Source organism: Oncorhynchus tshawytscha, unplaced genomic scaffold (assembly GCF_018296145.1).
Source record: "Oncorhynchus tshawytscha isolate Ot180627B unplaced genomic scaffold, Otsh_v2.0 Un_scaffold_7041_pilon_pilon, whole genome shotgun sequence".
Classification (NCBI taxonomy): Eukaryota; Metazoa; Chordata; class Actinopteri; order Salmoniformes; family Salmonidae; genus Oncorhynchus; species Oncorhynchus tshawytscha.
In genome coordinates, this window is record NW_024609821.1 from 624,364 (window position 1) to 643,428 (window position 19,065).

At 42.5% G+C, this 19,065-nt stretch overlaps 1 protein-coding gene across 3 annotated transcripts in view; it reads right to left on the minus strand.

The window, feature by feature from the left end:
* The window catches only part of il16 (interleukin 16), a 53,862-nt gene extending 38,419 nt beyond the window's left edge, over positions 1–15,443 (minus strand). For 2 of the 3 annotated variants that reach the window (XM_042318999.1, XM_042318998.1), the window contains exons 1-3: positions 15,023–15,438; positions 4,021–4,273; positions 3,566–3,836 (exon numbers count right to left, since the gene is read on the minus strand). In XM_042318999.1, the coding sequence (XP_042174933.1) occupies positions 3,566–3,836; positions 4,021–4,273; positions 15,023–15,038 (540 nt within the window). In that variant the 5' untranslated portion in view covers positions 15,039–15,438. Of the gene's footprint in view, positions 1–3,565; positions 3,837–4,020; positions 4,274–15,022 lie in introns of all 3 variants that reach the window. The other variant, XM_042319000.1, reaches the window with a different exon arrangement.
* Positions 15,444–19,065: the final 3,622 nt, after the last annotated feature.

Consider the following 19,065-nt stretch of genomic DNA (forward strand, 5'->3'; position numbering starts at 1 on the left):
GATCCTAAATCAGCTCTCCTACTCAGAGACGTTAGATATATATGGCACCCCTGGCCTTTTCTTACACCAACACAGTCTAGTCCAGCAGAGCCAACACAAGGGCACCTCTATGCAGGGTTATAAAAGCCAGCTTTATGACCAAATCAAGACCTTGAGTTAATGGGTTGACAGCTTCAGAACAAGTAGCAGAGTAGTAGAGCGTTTATAGGTCTATGAACTGTACCACAGTGTGTGTAAGTTAACTTTATGAGACAACCACTAGTGTGTTTAGGCTCCTTTTTAAAGAGAACCACATGATTAACTTAAATCTAACAAGACATTGTCGTTATGAAATGCAGGAGCCATGTTTGGAACCATAGTAAAGGGATTGCCCCACACCCACCATGGCTTCACATTGTTTGAGGTAAAATGCTGTAGTCTGACTGTGGGGTGCAGTGAGTCTGGGCTGGTGGGTAAAACTGTAACCTGCAGCACAAGGAACCCCCTCTTTATATCCCCTTCAATGTTTCTCCTTCTTCCATGATATATCTCTATCTGAATATAAAGAACAACCCAGAGGTATTAAACACACATTCTAGTGTGGCACAGGATAGAAATACAAAACAATGTAAAAAAACAGTGAATGTCTGCTCAATGTTTGTTTCAATTGTGATCTTTTTCCATATATCTGAATGTCTGTTATCGACTGTCCTGTGACATAGCCTTCTGTCAGCTCAGAGTAGCAGGATTGGGCTCAATTCCATTTCTCCTAGGCCAGTTTAGGGGTTGATTTGAAAAGGAATCAATACTTTTTTTCTATGTGAACTTCTCAATTAATTTGTGACCGGTTGGACACTAACAAGCTCTCTCTCCTCTGTCTCACCCACCAGGTGTGTCTTGTCATAATCAACAGTAGGATTTTTGTATGACAGTTTTTATATGACAGCCTTCCACTTCAGTATCAACAAATGAATTATGAATGAGTTGACATGGAACCCACCTAACGTTGATGAGTAGAGTTCATTCATAAACTTTAGAGTAACCTTGGGGTTCTCTCTGAATGTACATAGGATCACATTGTCTTGTGACATAGTCCTCATGTTATCCTAATGATGAAGTAAGTAGCGTTCATTCATTAATGAACTCTGATTTATGTTCTGCTACTGAACACTACTTCCTGACATCAATCTGACTGAAGGTTGGCCTGAACAGAATCAGTCTGCTACAGAACACTACTTCCAGACATCAATCTGACTGAAGGTTGGCCTGAACAGAATCAGTCTGCTACAGAACACTACTTCCTGACATCAATCTGGCTGAAGGTTGGCCTGAACAGAATCAGTCTGCTACAGAACACTACTTCCAGACATCAATCTGACTGAAGGTTGGCCTGAACAGAATCAGTCTGCTACTGAACAGTACTTCCAGACATCAATCTGAAGGTCTGGAACACTACTGACATCAAAGAAGGTTGGCCTGAACAGAATCAGTCTGAACACTACTTCCAGAACACTACTGAAGGTTCCAGAACATCAACTTCTGACATCAATCTGGCTGAAGGTTGGCCTGAACAGAATCAGTCTGCTACAGAACACTACTTCCAGACATCAATCTGGCTGAAGGTTGGCCTGAACAGAATCAGTCTGCTACAGAATCTAGACATCAATCTGCTGAAGGTTGGCCTGAACAGAATCAGTCTGCTACAGAACACTACTTCCAGACATCAATCTGACATCAAGTCTCTACAGAACACTACTTCCTGACATCAATCTGACTGAAGGTTGGCCTGAACAGAATCAGTCTGCTACAGAACACTACTTCCTGACATCAATCTGGCTGAAGGTTGGCCTGAACAGAATCAGTCTGCTACTGAACAGTACTTCCAGACATCAATCTGGCTGAAGGTTGGCCTGAACAGAATCAGTCTGCTACAGAACACTACTTCCTGACATCAATCTGACTGAAGGTTGGCCTGAACAGAATCAGTCTGCTACAGAACACTACTTCCAGACATCAATCTGACTGAAGGTTGGCCTGAACAGAATCAGTCTGCTACAGAACACTACTTCCTGACATCAATCTGACTGAAGGTTGGCCTGAACAGAATCAGTCTGCTATGGAACACTACTTCCTGACATCAATCTGACTGAAGGTTGGCCTGAATAGAATCAGTCTGCTACAGAACACTACTTCCTGACATCAATCTGACTGAAGGTTGGCCTGAACAGAATCAGTCTGCTATGGAACACTACTTCCTGACATCAATCTGACTGAAGGTTGGCCTGAATAGAATCAGTCTGCTACGGAACACTACTTCCTGACATTAATCTGACTGAAGGTTGGCCTGAATAGAATCAGTCTGCTACAGAACTCTACTTCCTGACATCAATCTGGCTGAAGGTTGGCCTGAATAGAATCAGCCAGGTGAGTTCACAGCTACTGACAGACGTGAGGCTTTTATCTTCTAACACATAGCTAGGAGGAAGACTAACAGACCAGTCATAACCTCAAATAGGGGAGGGATGAAGGAACGAAGGGTGCATTTATTCATTATTTGAACATGGCCACATTGTCCCGAGGCTCTATGACATCAGTGCCATGTCCTCATAGCCTTGTGTTAGCAAGTTAACATGTCTCTACTTCCACTATGGCCTAATGCCTCTCTCCCTCCCCTGGTTCACAACAAATACTGTCTTTGTGTGTGAGGTAAACAGGCCCAACAGCAGCACTCAGCCCTATGACACACAGGCCATGTGATTGCTGTTATGCATTTGCACAAGAAACACAGTCCAGACAGAGATGTCTAGAGGAACACATTCCAGACTACATTATGGGCAGGACCAGAGTTCTTCATACTCTGGACTCAATCTTCAGATACAATACTGTGTTGTATATTTTTTCTCCTAAATGCTTTTCATATTGAGACGGAAGCTAACTTGAGATCGACATGCATCATTCATTTCCCCCTCACAAATCTCCCATTGCCTTCAATTCATGATTTTTGAGAATGTCCGTGTTTCAAGTGAGTATCAGACCCCTTTTGAGCAACTAACACTCTCTACCCACCACACATAACAAGAAGGAAGTCATATGCTTTTGAAGGCCGGAGTGTTTAGCTTGTTTCCTCTTGGAGTAGCAGTGACAGCCTGAACACTCAACATGTACGGTATGAACACGGTATGCTAATCCATCTTGATGCCTAGCTGTCAGCTGAGAAAGGATCTACATGTCTGACCAATACACTGCCTGGGGGACTGACATACATTTATTGTTTTTCCAGATTCATTAAGACTTCTTATCATAGTTCTCCTAGTTAAGTAATACTGTGTTTGATGTGCATTAACAATTATTATGTGCATAAAAAATCTTTTCACATTATTTCTACAAATGCATTGATAAAAACAGCCAATGCAAAGACAGCACTTAGTGCATAACAGTCATAATTCAGGACCAGGAGACATACATAGTTAATGCCACTTTGCAAACAGAAACCCTGTTGGCTTAGCGCCACATTATGATGTAATATATCATTGAAATGTCCAAACAAAACGCCATAATGTGATAAGCAAATAACCCCCATTCATACCTTGATACTGAAGGACCTCCTCATATTCCTCTTGTGTTCTCCTGTAGCCCTGAGTGTGTTGGTGGCCCCTACGGGTGGCTGTGTAGATGCCTGCATAGTTCCTCCACTCTCCTGGGGTCCTTCCTGGATCTTCTTCCGGGACCTCTCCACCTCCCTGTTTCCCTTCCCATCTCTCCCCAAGCCCCCGTCTCCCTTCCAGGCCTCCCCTGGCGGTCTCTCTTCGGGGCTGGGGCAGTCATCACTGGCTCTGGAGTGACAGAGGATCAGGGACCTGGAGGGAAGAAGAAAAAGAAGAAGAAGTAAAGGGGAAAGGAAAAGGTAAACCGTTGCTACTGTACCTCTAGTATTCCAACCAAAAAGGCATTAGGCACCCAGCGTCCTGTAATTCTGCTACACGTTGGCTTTAACCAAATCAACCAGCCTGACGAGCTGTGTGCTACAAACAGATTCCATACCTGGAGAGCATGGCTAGCTTCTTGGAGCGGTGGCTGTGGCAAGTGTTGGTGTTGTTGGTCTTCCCAGAGTCCCTGCCTCGCCTCTCCATCCTCCGAGCTGCTGCCGTGCTGGCTTTCCTCTTCTGGTAGGAGTATCTCTGGGGCATGGCCGTTAGAGTGTGTGTGTGTGCTGCGTGTGTGTGTGTGTGTGGTGCTAACACACTCTCACACACACTCCTCCCAGCCGGCACACAGGCTAATGGAGAGGGACACTCTGCAGGGAAATTCAAAAATTCAATTAGGAAGCCTGTCTGTGTGTGTGTATGTGTACGTGTGTATGTGTGTGTCTGCGTGCGTCTGTGTGTGTGTGTGTCCGTGCGTCTGTGTGCTTGTGTGTGTCATAAGTGTTCTGAGAATCTGCTGAAGCAATAGTGGTGTTAGAGATAAGAGATCTTTTCTTCCCTGAAAACAGCAGCATGTTGCAGCTAGAGCCTCCTGAATATGACTCCTAACATTCACACTGCACACACTGCACACACTGCACACACATGCACGTGCAAACACAGACACGCATTAATATACACACGTGCACACATGGGCACGGACACACACACCAAAGCTCCTTCCCACGGGATTTGAGGTCACGGATACCATGAACTTACAGTAACTACACTAAAGGAGATCTGCACTGAGATTGATCTGGGCTCACAAAGTGCCTCCCAATTGGCCTTATGAGCCCTGGTAACAAGCAGTGTACTAAATAGGGAATAGGGTGCCATTTGGAGTGCATACCTTAGAATGGGAAAACCCCTACATAAACCCCTACATAAATAAAGTAAACAAACCAATACACATTTCAACTGATGCAGCTGCTACTGTTTATTAGCTACCCTGTTGTCTAGTCACCTTATTCCTACACTCTTAGAAAAAAAAGAGTTCCAAAAGGGTTGTTCGGCTGTCCCCATAGGAGTACCCTTTTTTGTTCCAGGTAGAACCCTTTTGGGTTTCATGTAGAACCCTCTGGAACCAAAAATAGTTCTTCAAAGGGTTGTCCTCTGGGGACAGTCGAAGAACCCTTTAAGGTTCTAGATAGCACCTCTTTCCAAGAGTGTAGTTACATGTACAGTATCAGTCAAAGGTTTGGACACAGCTACACATCAAGGGTTTTTCTGAATTTTTTCTATTTTCTAATGAACCGTCGTAATGATGACCCGTCATTTCTCTTTGTTTATTAGAGCTGTTCTTGCCATAATATGGACTTGGTCTTTTACCAAATAGGGCTGTTTTATGTTTTTATAGAATTATAGTCCGGTAGTAATACTAGTGGAGAGTATTATTAGTATTAGAAGTATAGTCCAGTAGTAATAATAGTGGAGAGTATTATTTGTTTAGAAGTATAGTCCAGTAGTATAATAGTAGAGAGTATTATTAGTTTTAGAATTATAGTTCAGTAGAGTTGGAAGTTGGTGTGTCTGTCACACTAATAGTAGAAGTGAAGATCTCCTGACTAACTGCTTCTCTCTCATTATAACAGACCTATATGATGACCCAACATTATAGATGTTGCTTTAAATGGATCTTTGTTTCACTCAAGTCAGAAACACTTATCTAAGTATACAGCTGTCTACATACAGCGGGCTACATACAGCAGGCTACATACAGCAGGCTACATACAGCGGGCTACATACAGCAGGCTACATACAGCGGGCTACATACAGCAGGCAACATACAGAAGGCTACATACAGCGGGCTACATACAGCAGGCAACATATAGAAGGCTACATACAGCAGGCAACATATAGAAGGCTACATACAGCGGGCTACATACAGCAGGCAACATACAGAAGGCTACATACAGCAGGCAACATACAGAAGGCTACATACAGCAGGCAACATACAGAAGGCTACATACAGCAGGCTACATACAGAAGGCTACATACAGCAGGCTACATACAGCTGTCTACATACAGCAGGCTACATACAGCAGGCAACATACAGAAGGCTACATACAGCAGGCTACATACAGCAGGCTACATACAGCAGGCTACATACAGCTGTCTACATACAGCGGGCTACATACAGCTGTCTACATACAGCAGGCTACATACAGCAGGCAACATACAGAAGGCTACATACAGCAGGCTACATACAGCAGGCTACATACAGCAGGCTACATACAGCAGGCTACATACAGCGGGCTACATACAGCAGGCAACATACAGACATACTACCGCCCCGTAGCACTCACATCCGTCATCATGAAGTGCTTTGAGAGACTAGTCAAGGACCATATCACCTCCACCCTACCTGACACCCTTGACCCACTCCAATTTGCTTACCGCCCAAATAGGTCCACAGACGATGCAATCTCAACCACACTGCATACTGCCCTAACCCATCTGGACAAGAGGAATACCTATGTGAGAATGCTGTTCATCGACTACAGCTCGGCATTCAACACCATAGTACCCTCCAAGCTCGTCATCAAGCTCGAGACCCTGGGTCTCGACCCCGCCCTGTGCAACTGGGTACTGGACTTCCTGACGGGCCGCCCCCAGGTGGTGAGGGTAGGCAACAACATCTCCTCCCCGCTGATCCTCAACACTGGGGCCCCACAAGGGTGCGTTCTGAGCCCTCTCCTGTACTCCCTGTTCACCCACGACTGCGTGGCCACGCACGCCTCCAACTCAATCATCAAGTTTGCGGACGACACAACAGTGGTAGGCTTGATTACCAACAACGACGAGACGGCCTACAGGGAGGAGGTGAGGGCCCTCGGAGTGTGGTGTCAGGAAAATAACCTCACACTCAACGTCAATAAAACTAAGGAGATGATTGTGGACTTCAGGAAACAGCAGAGGGAACACCCCCCCATCCACATCGATGGAACAGTAGTGGAGAGGGTAGCAAGTTTTAAGTTCCTCGGCATACACATCACAGACAAACTGAATTGGTCCACTCACACAGACAGCATCGTGAGGAAGGCAGGAGGCTGAAGAAATTCGGCTTGTCACCAAAAGCACTCACAAACTTCTACAGATGCACAATCGAGAGCATCCTGACGGGCTGTATCACCGCCTGGTATGGCAACTGCACCGCCCTCAACCGTAAGGCTCTCCAGAGGGTAGTGAGGTCTGCACAACGCATCACCGGGGGCAAACTACCTGCCCTCCAGGACACCTACACCACCCGATGCTACAGGAAGGCCATAAAGATCATCAAGGACATCAACCACCCGAGCCAATGCCTGTTCACCCCGCTGTCATCCAGAAGGCGAGGTCAGTACAGGTGCATCAAAGCTGGGACCGAGAGACTGAAAAACAGCTTCTATCTCAAGGCCATCAGACTGTTAAACAGCCACCACTAACATTGAGTGGTACTGCCAACACACTGTCAATGACACTGACTCTACTCCAGCCACTTTAATCATGGGAATTGATGGGAAATGATGTAAATATATCACTAGCCACTTTAAACAATGCTACCTTATATAATGTTACTTACCCTACATTATTCATCTCATATGCATATGTAGATACTGTACTCTATATCATCGACTGCATCCTTATGTAATACATGTATCACTAGCCACTTTAACTATGCCACTTGGTTTACATACTCATCTCATATGTATATACTGTACTCGATATCATCTACTGTATCTTGCCTATGCTGCTCTGTACCATCACTCATTCATATATCCTTATGTACATATTCTTTATCCCCTTACACTGTGTATAAGACAGTAGTTTTTTTGGGGAATTGTTAGTTAGATTACTTGTTCGTTATTACTGCATTGTCGACAGCTGTCTACATACAGAAGGCTACATACAGCAGGCTACATACAGCAGGCTACATACAGCAGGCTACATACAGCTGTCTACATACAGCGGGCTACATACAGCTGTCTACATACAGCAGGCTACATACAGCAGGCAACATACAGAAGGCTACATACAGCAGGCTACATACAGCAGGCTACATACAGCAGGCTACATACAGCAGGCTACATACAGCAGGCAACATACAGAAGGCTACATACAGCAGGCTACATACAGCTGTCTACATACAGCAGGCTACATACAGCAGGCAACATACAGCAGGCTACATACAGCGGGCTACATACAGCAGGCTACATACAGCGGGCTACATACAGCAGGCAACATACAGAAGGCTACATACGGCAGGCTACATACAGCTGTCTACATACAGCGGGCTACATACAGCAGGCGACATACAGAAGGCTACATACATTGTGTACTGAGATATGACATTGTGTTAAACAAATATTTGAAGATTTTCTGCACAGTATGTTTATTAGCTAGCCAGTCAGTTTAAGTGGAATGATTCCAATAATTGTTCAACATAACTACCAATATGCCAACATTCCATACAGACAATGCTGTCAGTCCTCAGCCATACCCTGGCTGAAATCAGTTGATGATAGTACTGAGACAAGTTGTAAATGCTGTCAGTCCTCAGCCATACCCTGGCTGAAATCAGTTGATGGTAGTACTGAGACAAGTTGTAAATGCAACAAGTACTGACACTGTATCATATTATTACAAAGTTTATTACAACAGCTTTCCAAGAAAACAAACATTGAAAGGGAAAGGTGGATACCTAGTCAGAATGTATTCAACTGAAATCTGACTTCCGCATTTAACCCAACCCCTCTGAGACAGTTATGGTCTGTTTTTATATATTTTAGAGGCTATTTATACAGAAAATGTCTATAAAACCTGTATCAACTGTATTTATAATCATATATTTTAGGTTAAGGGATATCTATGCTCCTGCCCTATGGGCTGCTTACTTACTTATTTACTTTACCAACAGTAATACAACCCCACTGTCATGCTTTGCTCTGTATTGTGTTGTTTGCTGTTGGCTGTCATGTACAGACCCTTTCTCTGTATTGTGTTGTTTGCTGTTGACTGTCATGTACAGACCCTTTCTCTGTATTGTGTTGTTTGCTGTTGACTGTCATAAACAGACCCTTTCTCTGCATTGTGTTGTTTGCTGTTGACTGCAATGTACAGACTCGTTCTCTGTATTGTGTTGTTTGCTGTTGACTGTCATAAATAGACCCTTTCTCTGCATTGTGTTGTTTGCTGTTGACTGCAATGTACAGACCCTTTCTCTGCATTGTGTTGTTTGCTGTTGACTGCAATGTACAGACCCTTTCTCTGCATTGGGTTGTTTGCTGTTGACTGTCATGTGAAATCCTGACATAAACTGTAATCTCACGTCTCTACCACCGGTTTACAGCCAGAAAAGGGCATCCCATGACAAATGATTGTAGTTTTATATGTTTGAGGGGGTGAGAAAGGTTGTTGAGCATGTGTGACTCTTTTGAAAGCATTGCATCTTCAAAAATCAATCAACATTATTCAGCAATCTTTGAGGGAGTTTGATTAAGTCCACCGGGCTATGGCCTGTGACATGAATGGGGAAAAGTGGTGAGGAAGGAGCTCCCTTCTTAAATCCAACAGTAATCTGCGCTGCTCGGTCATGTTGTCAGGCAGCATGATGCATCGTTCAGAAACGTATTTTTTCCATCAAATCTATGTTCGATTTTTTTGTAACTAGTTTTCATTGGGAAGCAGATAAAGCCTTTTTATCAAAAGCAAACCAGTCTGCATGTAAAAACTCAGAATCCTACTCATCACTCCACCTGCTTAACCTACGCCACTTTTGTTTCAAGACAACTTTGCGGTCGGCCAAAACGGGGCACCTGGCTCATGTCCAGGAGTGATCCTGGTTCCAGAACGAATGTAATCAACGCTAACCCGGTTCACCCCAGGGCAGGCCCAGGGCATAAGTAGAATCCCCTCATTCGTCGGGAGACATGAAAGTACGCATGATTGGTTGGTTGTTGTTCTGATGGTGTCACACAACCAATAAAAATGGCTATCAGTGCCACTTCAAAATAACATTGGGTACTCAATGTTCCCAGCCCAGTGAACTAGATCATTTACAAAACACTTCATTCATGGACCAACTGCAATAATGAAAGAAACCAGACAGCTTGGAATGTAAATCATTCCATGGAGTCATCTGGAGAGAGAGCAATTCTCTGCAATAATGCCCATAAATAATGCCTGTTAACAATGCCGGTCAATAATGCCTGAAATTAATGCCTGTCAATAATGCCTGTAAATAATGCCTGTCAATAATGCCTGTAAATAATGCCTGTCAATAATGCCTGTCAATAATGTCTGTCAATAATGCCTGTCAATAATGTCTGTAAATAATGTCTGTCAATAATGCCTGTAAATAATGTCTGTCAATAATGCCTGTAAATAATGTCTGTCAATAATGCCTGGCAATAATGTCTGTAAATAATGTCTGTCAATAATGCCTGTAAATAATGTCTGTCAATAATGTCTGTAAATAATGTCTGTCAATAATGCCTGTAAATAATGCCTGTCAATAATGTCTGTCAATGATGTCTGTAAATAATGTCTGTCAATAATGCCTGTAAATAATGCCTGTCAATAATGCCTGTCAATAATGCCTGTAAATAATGCCTGTAAATAATGCCTGTCAATAATGCCTGTCAATAATGCCTGTCAATATTGCCTGTAAATAATGCCTGTCAATAATGTCTGTCAATGATGTCTGTAAATAATGCCTGTAAATAATTCCTAGAAATAATGCCTGTCAATAATGCCCAAGAATATAAATAAAATATGACAAGTAAAAAAGTGTTTTAACAAACAGATGGAAAGGTAAGACTTTATGAACCCTGTGTCATAAGGGTTACATAAGACTGTCATATCAATGACATAACATGTTATAAGAAATCCTGACTGACTGACAGGTCTCTCTCATGCTGAGCCAATGCATATTGGGTCTTCGTTTCCCCCTCCACACACACACACACACAACCCTGTCCCAGCCACATGTCTTAGGTTGCTTCCCTGCTCTCTGTGATCCCTGGCCAAGGTCCACAAGAGCTGACTTCCACAGGAGCTGTGACTCCACATGCTGACAAACACCTCTCTGTATGGTGGTTGATACAACACTATGTTGTGATGTAACAGAAAGGTCTTCCAATAACAGACGGGAGGTTAAGTGGAAACCCCATGTGCCACACAAGTTGTTGTTTTTTAAAGAGAATTGGGAGCTCTGATAATGGAAGGATGTTTGTCATTATTGTAATAATGAGGCAAGCAGCACACACACACACACACACACACACACACACACACACACACACACACACACACACACACACACACACACACACACACTGATGCTGACACAGCTTAAGCTCAAGGTCAACTTTCCTCTTCTAGACTGTTGACTTGACTTCTACTCAGGGTAGGGTATTAGTTAGTGCACTAGGTAGATATGAATGGCTTTTCCATTATTTGATTTCAGACAATTGGCTTTACCAAAGGGAAAGAATAGGTCTACAGGGTAGATGTGTCAGCAGTGACATGCCTAGGCCGACATTGACTCTGGTCTAGGTTGGCATATGTGACGCAGCACGCGAACGGGGCACATGCCTGACGTTACTACTTTACAGGACAGTCATTTGAAAGTTTTAAAAAAAAGGGTTTTCATCAAAATGCATTTTTTGTAGAAATTCCTTCTTGTGATCTTTCATGTGCCTTAATAACAAACTGGTAAGAATTTTATTTTAACATATACCTGCCAAACAAGAGGAGGAGGGGCTCCTTCTTTAGATCTTGGTTCCTCTCAAGGTAGTTAGTCTTAGTCTACTATCATATCTTTAGGGGTCAGGCCCAGGTTATTGTTAAGCACATTGCCAGAAATGCATTTAGGAAAAAGCAATATACACATCTCATTATAGTATCTAGGTACTCAGCATCTACTGGCCAGGTTTTCAGTCGGTTCTATACTCCAGTACTCGGTGCTATTAGGCCCATAGAAATAGAATAACTAGAAGAGCCTTTCTCATTAAAGTCAATGTACCATGATGGGTGGACCGGTGGTCATATTGAGTGAACCCATGCCAGTCATTATATTTCTAGGCCCTTGCCAGGCACAGAGTTGGTGACTGTGTGTATTTATAGGTCTGTTTTGTATAATCCTCTGGTATAAGGTCACTTGTTTAAAGGACTTAAGGGAGAAACGTTCACTTCTTCCAGCAATGGAACAGCAGCACTACAGAGTGACTCGGAATTTCCTCTGACACGAATAAAGTCTATTGATGTAATGGGACACAGCAGTAACACTGTTTTCAGAACTTTGGATGGGGAAGAGAGAGAGCAAGAAAGAGAGGGCTGTATATGAAGCTGTGTGTGTGTGTGTTTCTGTGTGTGTGTGTGTGTGTGTGTGTGTGTGTGTGTGTGTGTGTGTGTGTGTGTGTGTGTGTGTGTGTGTGTGTGTGTGTGTGTGTGTGTGTGTGCACTCGTGAATGCCAGTGCTCTCACAGAAAACACATATTCTGCCCATAAGCTGCAGCGGTGAGCTGTCATTGCTGAGTGCAATAGGACCTGATTCAGAGAGGGGGGGGGGGACCTCTGCAGACGAGGGAGGCAAACAAAGTGTGTGTTGTTCCGTATTTACATGAGGTCTTTTTTCCTTCTGAGGGCAGCTTTGGATAAAGGACATAACATTGTTTAATTTTCGATAACTTTACAGTGCCTTCTGTCAAGTCACTCAATCATGGATAATGAATGTATTCAGATCCTGGTTGGATTAGAATGAACTCCACATTTAAAGGGGCAATCTAGGCTTGTCACATCCATGTTTGAGTTTTAAATGAATGATAAATAGCCATTGATTGTTGAAGAATATAACCAGTACATGCCATGAGCTCAGATCAACTATTAAAACTGTGATGTTGTAGGAATCCTAGATAGCCCTTTAATGTCATTATTTCTGGATGTTTACTTAAAGGACAATTCCACCCAAAACTATATTTTGGTATTTGTTTCATTAGTCCATTGTTAATATAGTCCCAAAGTGTTTTGCATGTCAGCAATACAGTTTTCAAGATAAGATTTTGAAAGTTATATATCTTGAAAACGTTATTGCTGACATTTTGGGACAATATCAACAATGGACTAATGAAACAAATACCAAAATATAGTTTTGGGTGGAGTTTTCCTTTAAATGCAGTCTGGATAACTGTCAATTTAAGTTGTGTTGTGTGTTTATGTGGAATGCTAAGTATGCAGTGTATAACCAGTGTCCAGTCTGTGGCTAGCATGGGCTAGCATTCTTCGGCCAAAAATGTAATGTGTCTCTGTGTGTTAGCCAAGAGGAAACCTTGCCCATCCACCCCTGTATTCACTTGGCTATTTGTGTTTTTAAATATGTCTTCGAGCTGCTGTACACACAGTGTTACATAATTGGTCTACTCAGTGTGTGTTGTGTTTGTGGTGTGTGTGTGTGTGTGTGTGTGTGTGTGTGTGTGTGTGTGTGTGTGTGTGTGTGTGTGTGTGTGTGTGTGTGTGTGTGTGTGTGTGTGTGTGTGTGTGTGTGTGTGTGTGTGTGTGTGTGTGTGTGTGTGTGTCCACAAGAATAGTAACAAACATAAATCTGACGAACTGGGTTAGGAGCTAGGTTTAGGGTTAGGGTTAAGGTTAAGTTTTTGGGTTAGGGTTAGGGTAAGAGTACGCGTTAGGGTTAGGTTTAGGGTTAGGGTTAGGCGTTAGGGAAAATAGGATTTTGAATGGGACTGAATTATGTGTCCCAACAAGGTTAGCTGTACAAGACTGTGTGTGTGCGTGTGTGCGTGCTTCTGTGTGTGTGCGTGTGTGCGTGTGCATGATTGTATACACACATCCATCTCTCAAGGCCAACAAGTGCACCATTGAACTGCTCTGCAACCAATTTTGATAGTTGCAAAATATCATCCAAAGTATTTTATGGATCCCAGGACCCCGTGGAATAGATTCCAAACTCTTCCTGAGTAATAGATTCCAAACTCTTCCTGAGGAATAGATTCCAAACTCTTCCTGAGTAATAGATTCCAAACTCTTCCTGAGGAATGATTCCAAACTCTTCCTGAGTAATAGATTCCAAACTCTTCCTGAGTAATAGATTCCAAACTCTTCCTGAGTAATAGATTCCAAACTCTTCCTGAGGAATGATTCCAAACTCTTCCTGAGTAATAGATTCCAAACTCTTCCTGAGTAATAGATTCCAAACTCTTCCTGAGTAATAGATTCCAAACTCTTCCTGAGGAATAGATTCCAAACTCTTCCTGAGTAATAGATTCCAAACTCTTCCTGAGGAATAGATTCCAAACCCTTCCTGAGTAATAGATTCCAAACTCTTCCTGAGTAATAGATTCCAAACTCTTCCTGAGTAATAGATTCCAAACTCTTCCTGAGTAATAGATTCAAACTCTTCCTGAGTAATAGATTCCAAACCCTTCCTGAGTAATAGATTCCAAACTCTTCCTGAGTAATAGATTCCAAACCCTTCCTGAGTAATAGATTCCAAACTCTTCCTGAGGAATAGATTCCAAACCCTTCCTGAGTAATAGATTCCAAACTCTTCCTGAGTAATAGATTCCAAACCCTTCCTGAGTAATAGATTCCAAACTCTTCCTCAGTAATAGATTCCAAACCTTCCTGAGTAATAGATTCCAAACTCTTCCTGAGTAATAGATTCCAAACTCTTCCTCAGTAATAGATTAATAGATTCAAACCCTTCCTGAGTAATAGATTCCAAACTCTTCCTGAGGAATAGATTCAAAGCTCTTCCTGTGTATCTTCATTACATAGACTTAAGTCATAACTTAAAGAATCACACATTACCAATATGATATTGCTGTGTGAATTACGATATGATATGGACAGTATTCTCTGTTAATATTCTTTGTAAAACAGACAACATCTGTCTTTCCACTGAGGAGTTATTCAATTGAATTTGGGTAATGGGAAAACATTTACACCACCTTAGTACGGTAAATAACAAAGAATTTCATAGAAATTGATTCATAAAAATCATTATGGAAAAAGACACATTTTGGGAACAGTATCAATATATTCCAATTCAACCCTTGTATACAACATGAGAGGTAAAAACTCACCATAGTCAATCATCATCTCTTTCCCACAGCAGCCATGCTGTCCAGGGGTTAACACCAGCGAACCCAGGGTTAGTTATAGTTGTCCAGGGGTTAACACCAACGAACCCAAGGTTAGTAATAGTTGTCTAAGGGTTAACACCGGCAAACCCAGGGTTAGTTATAGTTGTCCAGTAATCCAGAGAAAGATGCTGAGACAGATGAGATCTCAAAGTAGGAAGACATTGCTTCTAGACACTGATCTGAGGTCAGTTTTTGTTAGATATCAGAGTTGATCCTAGATCTGTGCCTAAGGATATTTACCTTAAGCTGTTTACCTCTGTTTAATACTTCTGTCCTCCACAGAGCAGATCTGACATTTCTCTAAAAGCATGGTCAGAGTTTTAGTGAGTTAGATTGGGCATTTGTAACTACCGCCCTCCCTCCTAGCCTCCTTCCCTTCTCTCCCTCCTCGTCCGCCCTCCCTCCTTTTCCCAGCTGACTAGAGGACACAAGAGCTTGTCTCAGAGCTCCAGTCCTCCAAATCATTGGTCTGTTCCTGTGAGCCAAATCCAGAGAGGGAGCACTTAGTACTGTCTGACCTCACACCTACTCTGTGTCGCACAATGCTGCAGTCTTCACTGACTGTGTGTGGGTGTGTTTGGGGAGGGGATTGTGTGTGTGGTTGTGTGTGTGTGTAGTTGGGTCAGCCAGTGTCTGTTTGGGTATACTTTATGTGTCTCTAAGGATGAATAGACGCTCTATAGCCAACATGTTACTTTCAGGAACCACTTTATAAAGTCTAGTTCTAGTTAGGGAAAGATATGCATAGAGTAGATCTGGTTAGAGAAACGTATGCTCAGAAAAGTCCAACAGAGGGAAAGTTATAGAGTCATCCTGGTGAGGGAAAGATGTACACAGTTCTAATAGTACTGATCAAAACAGTTAAAGACATGCAGTTCTAATAGTACTGATCAAAACAGTTAAAGACATGCAGTTCTAATAGTACTGATCAAAACAGTTAAAGACATGCAGTTCTAATAGTACTGATCAAAACAGTTAAAGACATGCAGTTCTAATAGTACTGATCAAAACAGTTAAAGACATGCAGTTCTAATAGTACTGATCAAAACAGTTAAAGACATGCAGTTCTAATAGTACTGATCAAAACAGTTAAAGACATGCAGTTCTAATAGTACTGATAGTTAAAGACATGTTCAGTTCTAATAGTACTGATCAAAACAGTTAAAGACATGCAGTTCTAATAGTACTGATCAAAACAGTTAAAGACATGCAGTTCTAATAGTACTGATCAAAACAGTTAAAGACATGCAGTTCTAATAGTACTGATCAAAACAGTTAAAGACATACAGTTCTAATAGTACTGATCAAAACAGTTAAAGACATGCAGTTCTAATAGTACTGATCAAAACAGTTAAAGACATACAGTTCTAAAACAGTCAGTAATGAAGATATGAAAAGTAGTTTCTCTAACTAACAGGTCACAGCACAATAAATATATTTTTATAATTGTACACAAATATATTTGTGACCTATGAATGGACTGTTGTTTCATATGTTTTAGGGCAGGGGACCCACAGATTGCTAAATACTGTAGGCTACTGTATATTTTACTCAGGGTCAGTGTAGACCAGACCTTCACAAGCATCTCTGCATGAATAAACCTGACCCCAATGAGCTCATGAACAGACAGGCAGTCTGCTAGAATGAATGAATAAAGTCTAACTCGCAGTCCGCAGTCTCACACACTCTCACACGTGCACACGCACTCATACACACACATGCACACACACAGACACAGAGGGTTTCTCTGTGACGAGGAAGATGCAGGTTCTAAAAGCAACCAATTGAGGGAACGGTGTGTATGAATCATTGGGCACAAGGATCCCAAAACCAACACACAGGTCAGGTTGTGAAGCCTCTCTCCCTGCTACTGGTTGTATCAAGTAGAAGTGAAGGGTCCCTAAAGGACTGTTAACCCTAAAATACTGTTAACCCTAATCCTAAAGGACTGTTAACCCTAAAGGACTGTTAAACCTAACCCTAAAGGACTGTTAACCCTAATCCTAAAGGACTGTTAACCCTAATCCTAAAGTACTGTTAACCCTAAAGGACTGTTAACCCTAAAGGACTGTTAACCCTAACCCTAAAGGACTGTTAACCCTAACCCTAAAGGACTGTTAACCCTAAAGGACTGTTAACCCTAAAGGACTGTTAACCCTAAAGGACTGTTAACCCTAAAGGACTGTTAACCCTAAAGGACTGTTAACCCTAAAGGACTGTTAAACCTAACCCTAAAGGACTGTTAAACCTAACCCTAAAGGACTGCTTAGCCTCCTCCCTTGGTGATGGCTAATGGTTCCAACACCTCATATGAAATAATCACTTCATGTCCAGACTGCAGGGAAAGAGAAGGGGAAAGAGAGAGAGAGAGAGAGAGAGAGAGAGAGGTGGAGAGCATTCAGAAAAGTAGGGAGCCTGAGCCAAGGTTATTGACTGAGTTAGTTAAGGAAGTATTTCAGTCACATGTTTATAGATACGCTGAGCAGATGTAAAATGAACATTAATTTCAGTTGTCTCACTATTCCAACATTCAGGGATGCTGTGGTCCTTACAGAAATGAAATAACATTCAATAAGGAGGTAGGAATCACAAAAACAACGCACCACATTAACATTTCAGTTACTTCAATAGGAGTTCTTTGGCACAACTATTTCTAGTTTCTAAACAAACATATAATTTTGTTCTTATTCTATATGTCAGTGGGCTTGATATTGATAACAGATTGCCGAATTGAAATGTAAGCTTTTATTGCCCTCTAGTGTTAGAAGTGACCCCTCACTACATCCAACTTGCTTTTCCACACCAAGGCGTATTAGATTTTATATTCGATTTGTTTTACCTTTATTTAACTAGTCAAGTCAGTTAAGAACAAATTCTTATTTTACAATGACGACCTACCCCGGCCAAACCCTCCCTTAACTCGGATGACGCTGGGCCAATTGTTAGCCGTCCTATCGGACTCCCGTTCACGGCCGGGTGTGAAACAGCCCGGTGTCAAACCAAGGTCTGTAGTGACGCCTCTAGCACTGAGATGCAGTGCCTTAGACCACTGCGCTACTCGGGAGCAAAGGCTACGTTTAGACAACAACAAAAAATCCACTAGTTGGTCTTTTGACCAATCAGATCAGCTCTGAAAAATATCTGCCGTGAAAAGATCTGATGTTATTGGTCAAAATACCAAATAATGGGCTGCCTATGCAATTGGGCAGCCCAATACAATTACAGTACAAGTGAAAAGTTTGGACACACCTACTCATTCAAGGGTTTTTCGTTATTTTTACTATTTTCTCCAACAGTCTTGAATGAGTTCCAACATTAGCTGAGCACTTGTTGGCTGCTATTCCTTCACTCTGCGGTCCAACTCATCCCAATCCATCTCATTTGGGTTGAGGTCGGGTGATTGTGGAGGCCAGGTCATCTCATGCAACACTTCATCACTCTCCATCTTAGTCAAATAGCCCTTACACAGCCTGAAGGTGTGTTGGGTCATTGTCCTGTTGAAAAACTAATTATAGTCCCACTACGCGCAAACCAGATGGGATGGAGTATCGCTGCGGAATGCTGTGGTAGCCATGCTGGTTACGTGTGCCTTGAATTCTAAATAAATCCCTGACAGTGTCACCAGAAAAGCACCCCCGCACCATCACACCTCCTCCTCCATGCTTCACAGTGGAAACCACAGATGCGGAGATCATCCGTTCACATATGAGTCTCACAAAGACACGGCGGTTGGAACCAAAAATCTCAAATTTGGACTCATCAGATCAAAGGACATATTTCCACCGGTCTAATGTCCATTGCTCATGTTTCTTGGCCAAAGCAAGGCTTTGAGATGTGTCTGTTACTTGAACTCTGTGAAGCATTTATTTGGGCTGCAATTGCTGAAGCTGGTAACTTGAACTTATCCTCTGCAGCAGAGGGAACTCTGGGTCTTCCTTTTCTGTGGCCGTCCTCATGAGAGCCAGTTTCATCATACCTACTCA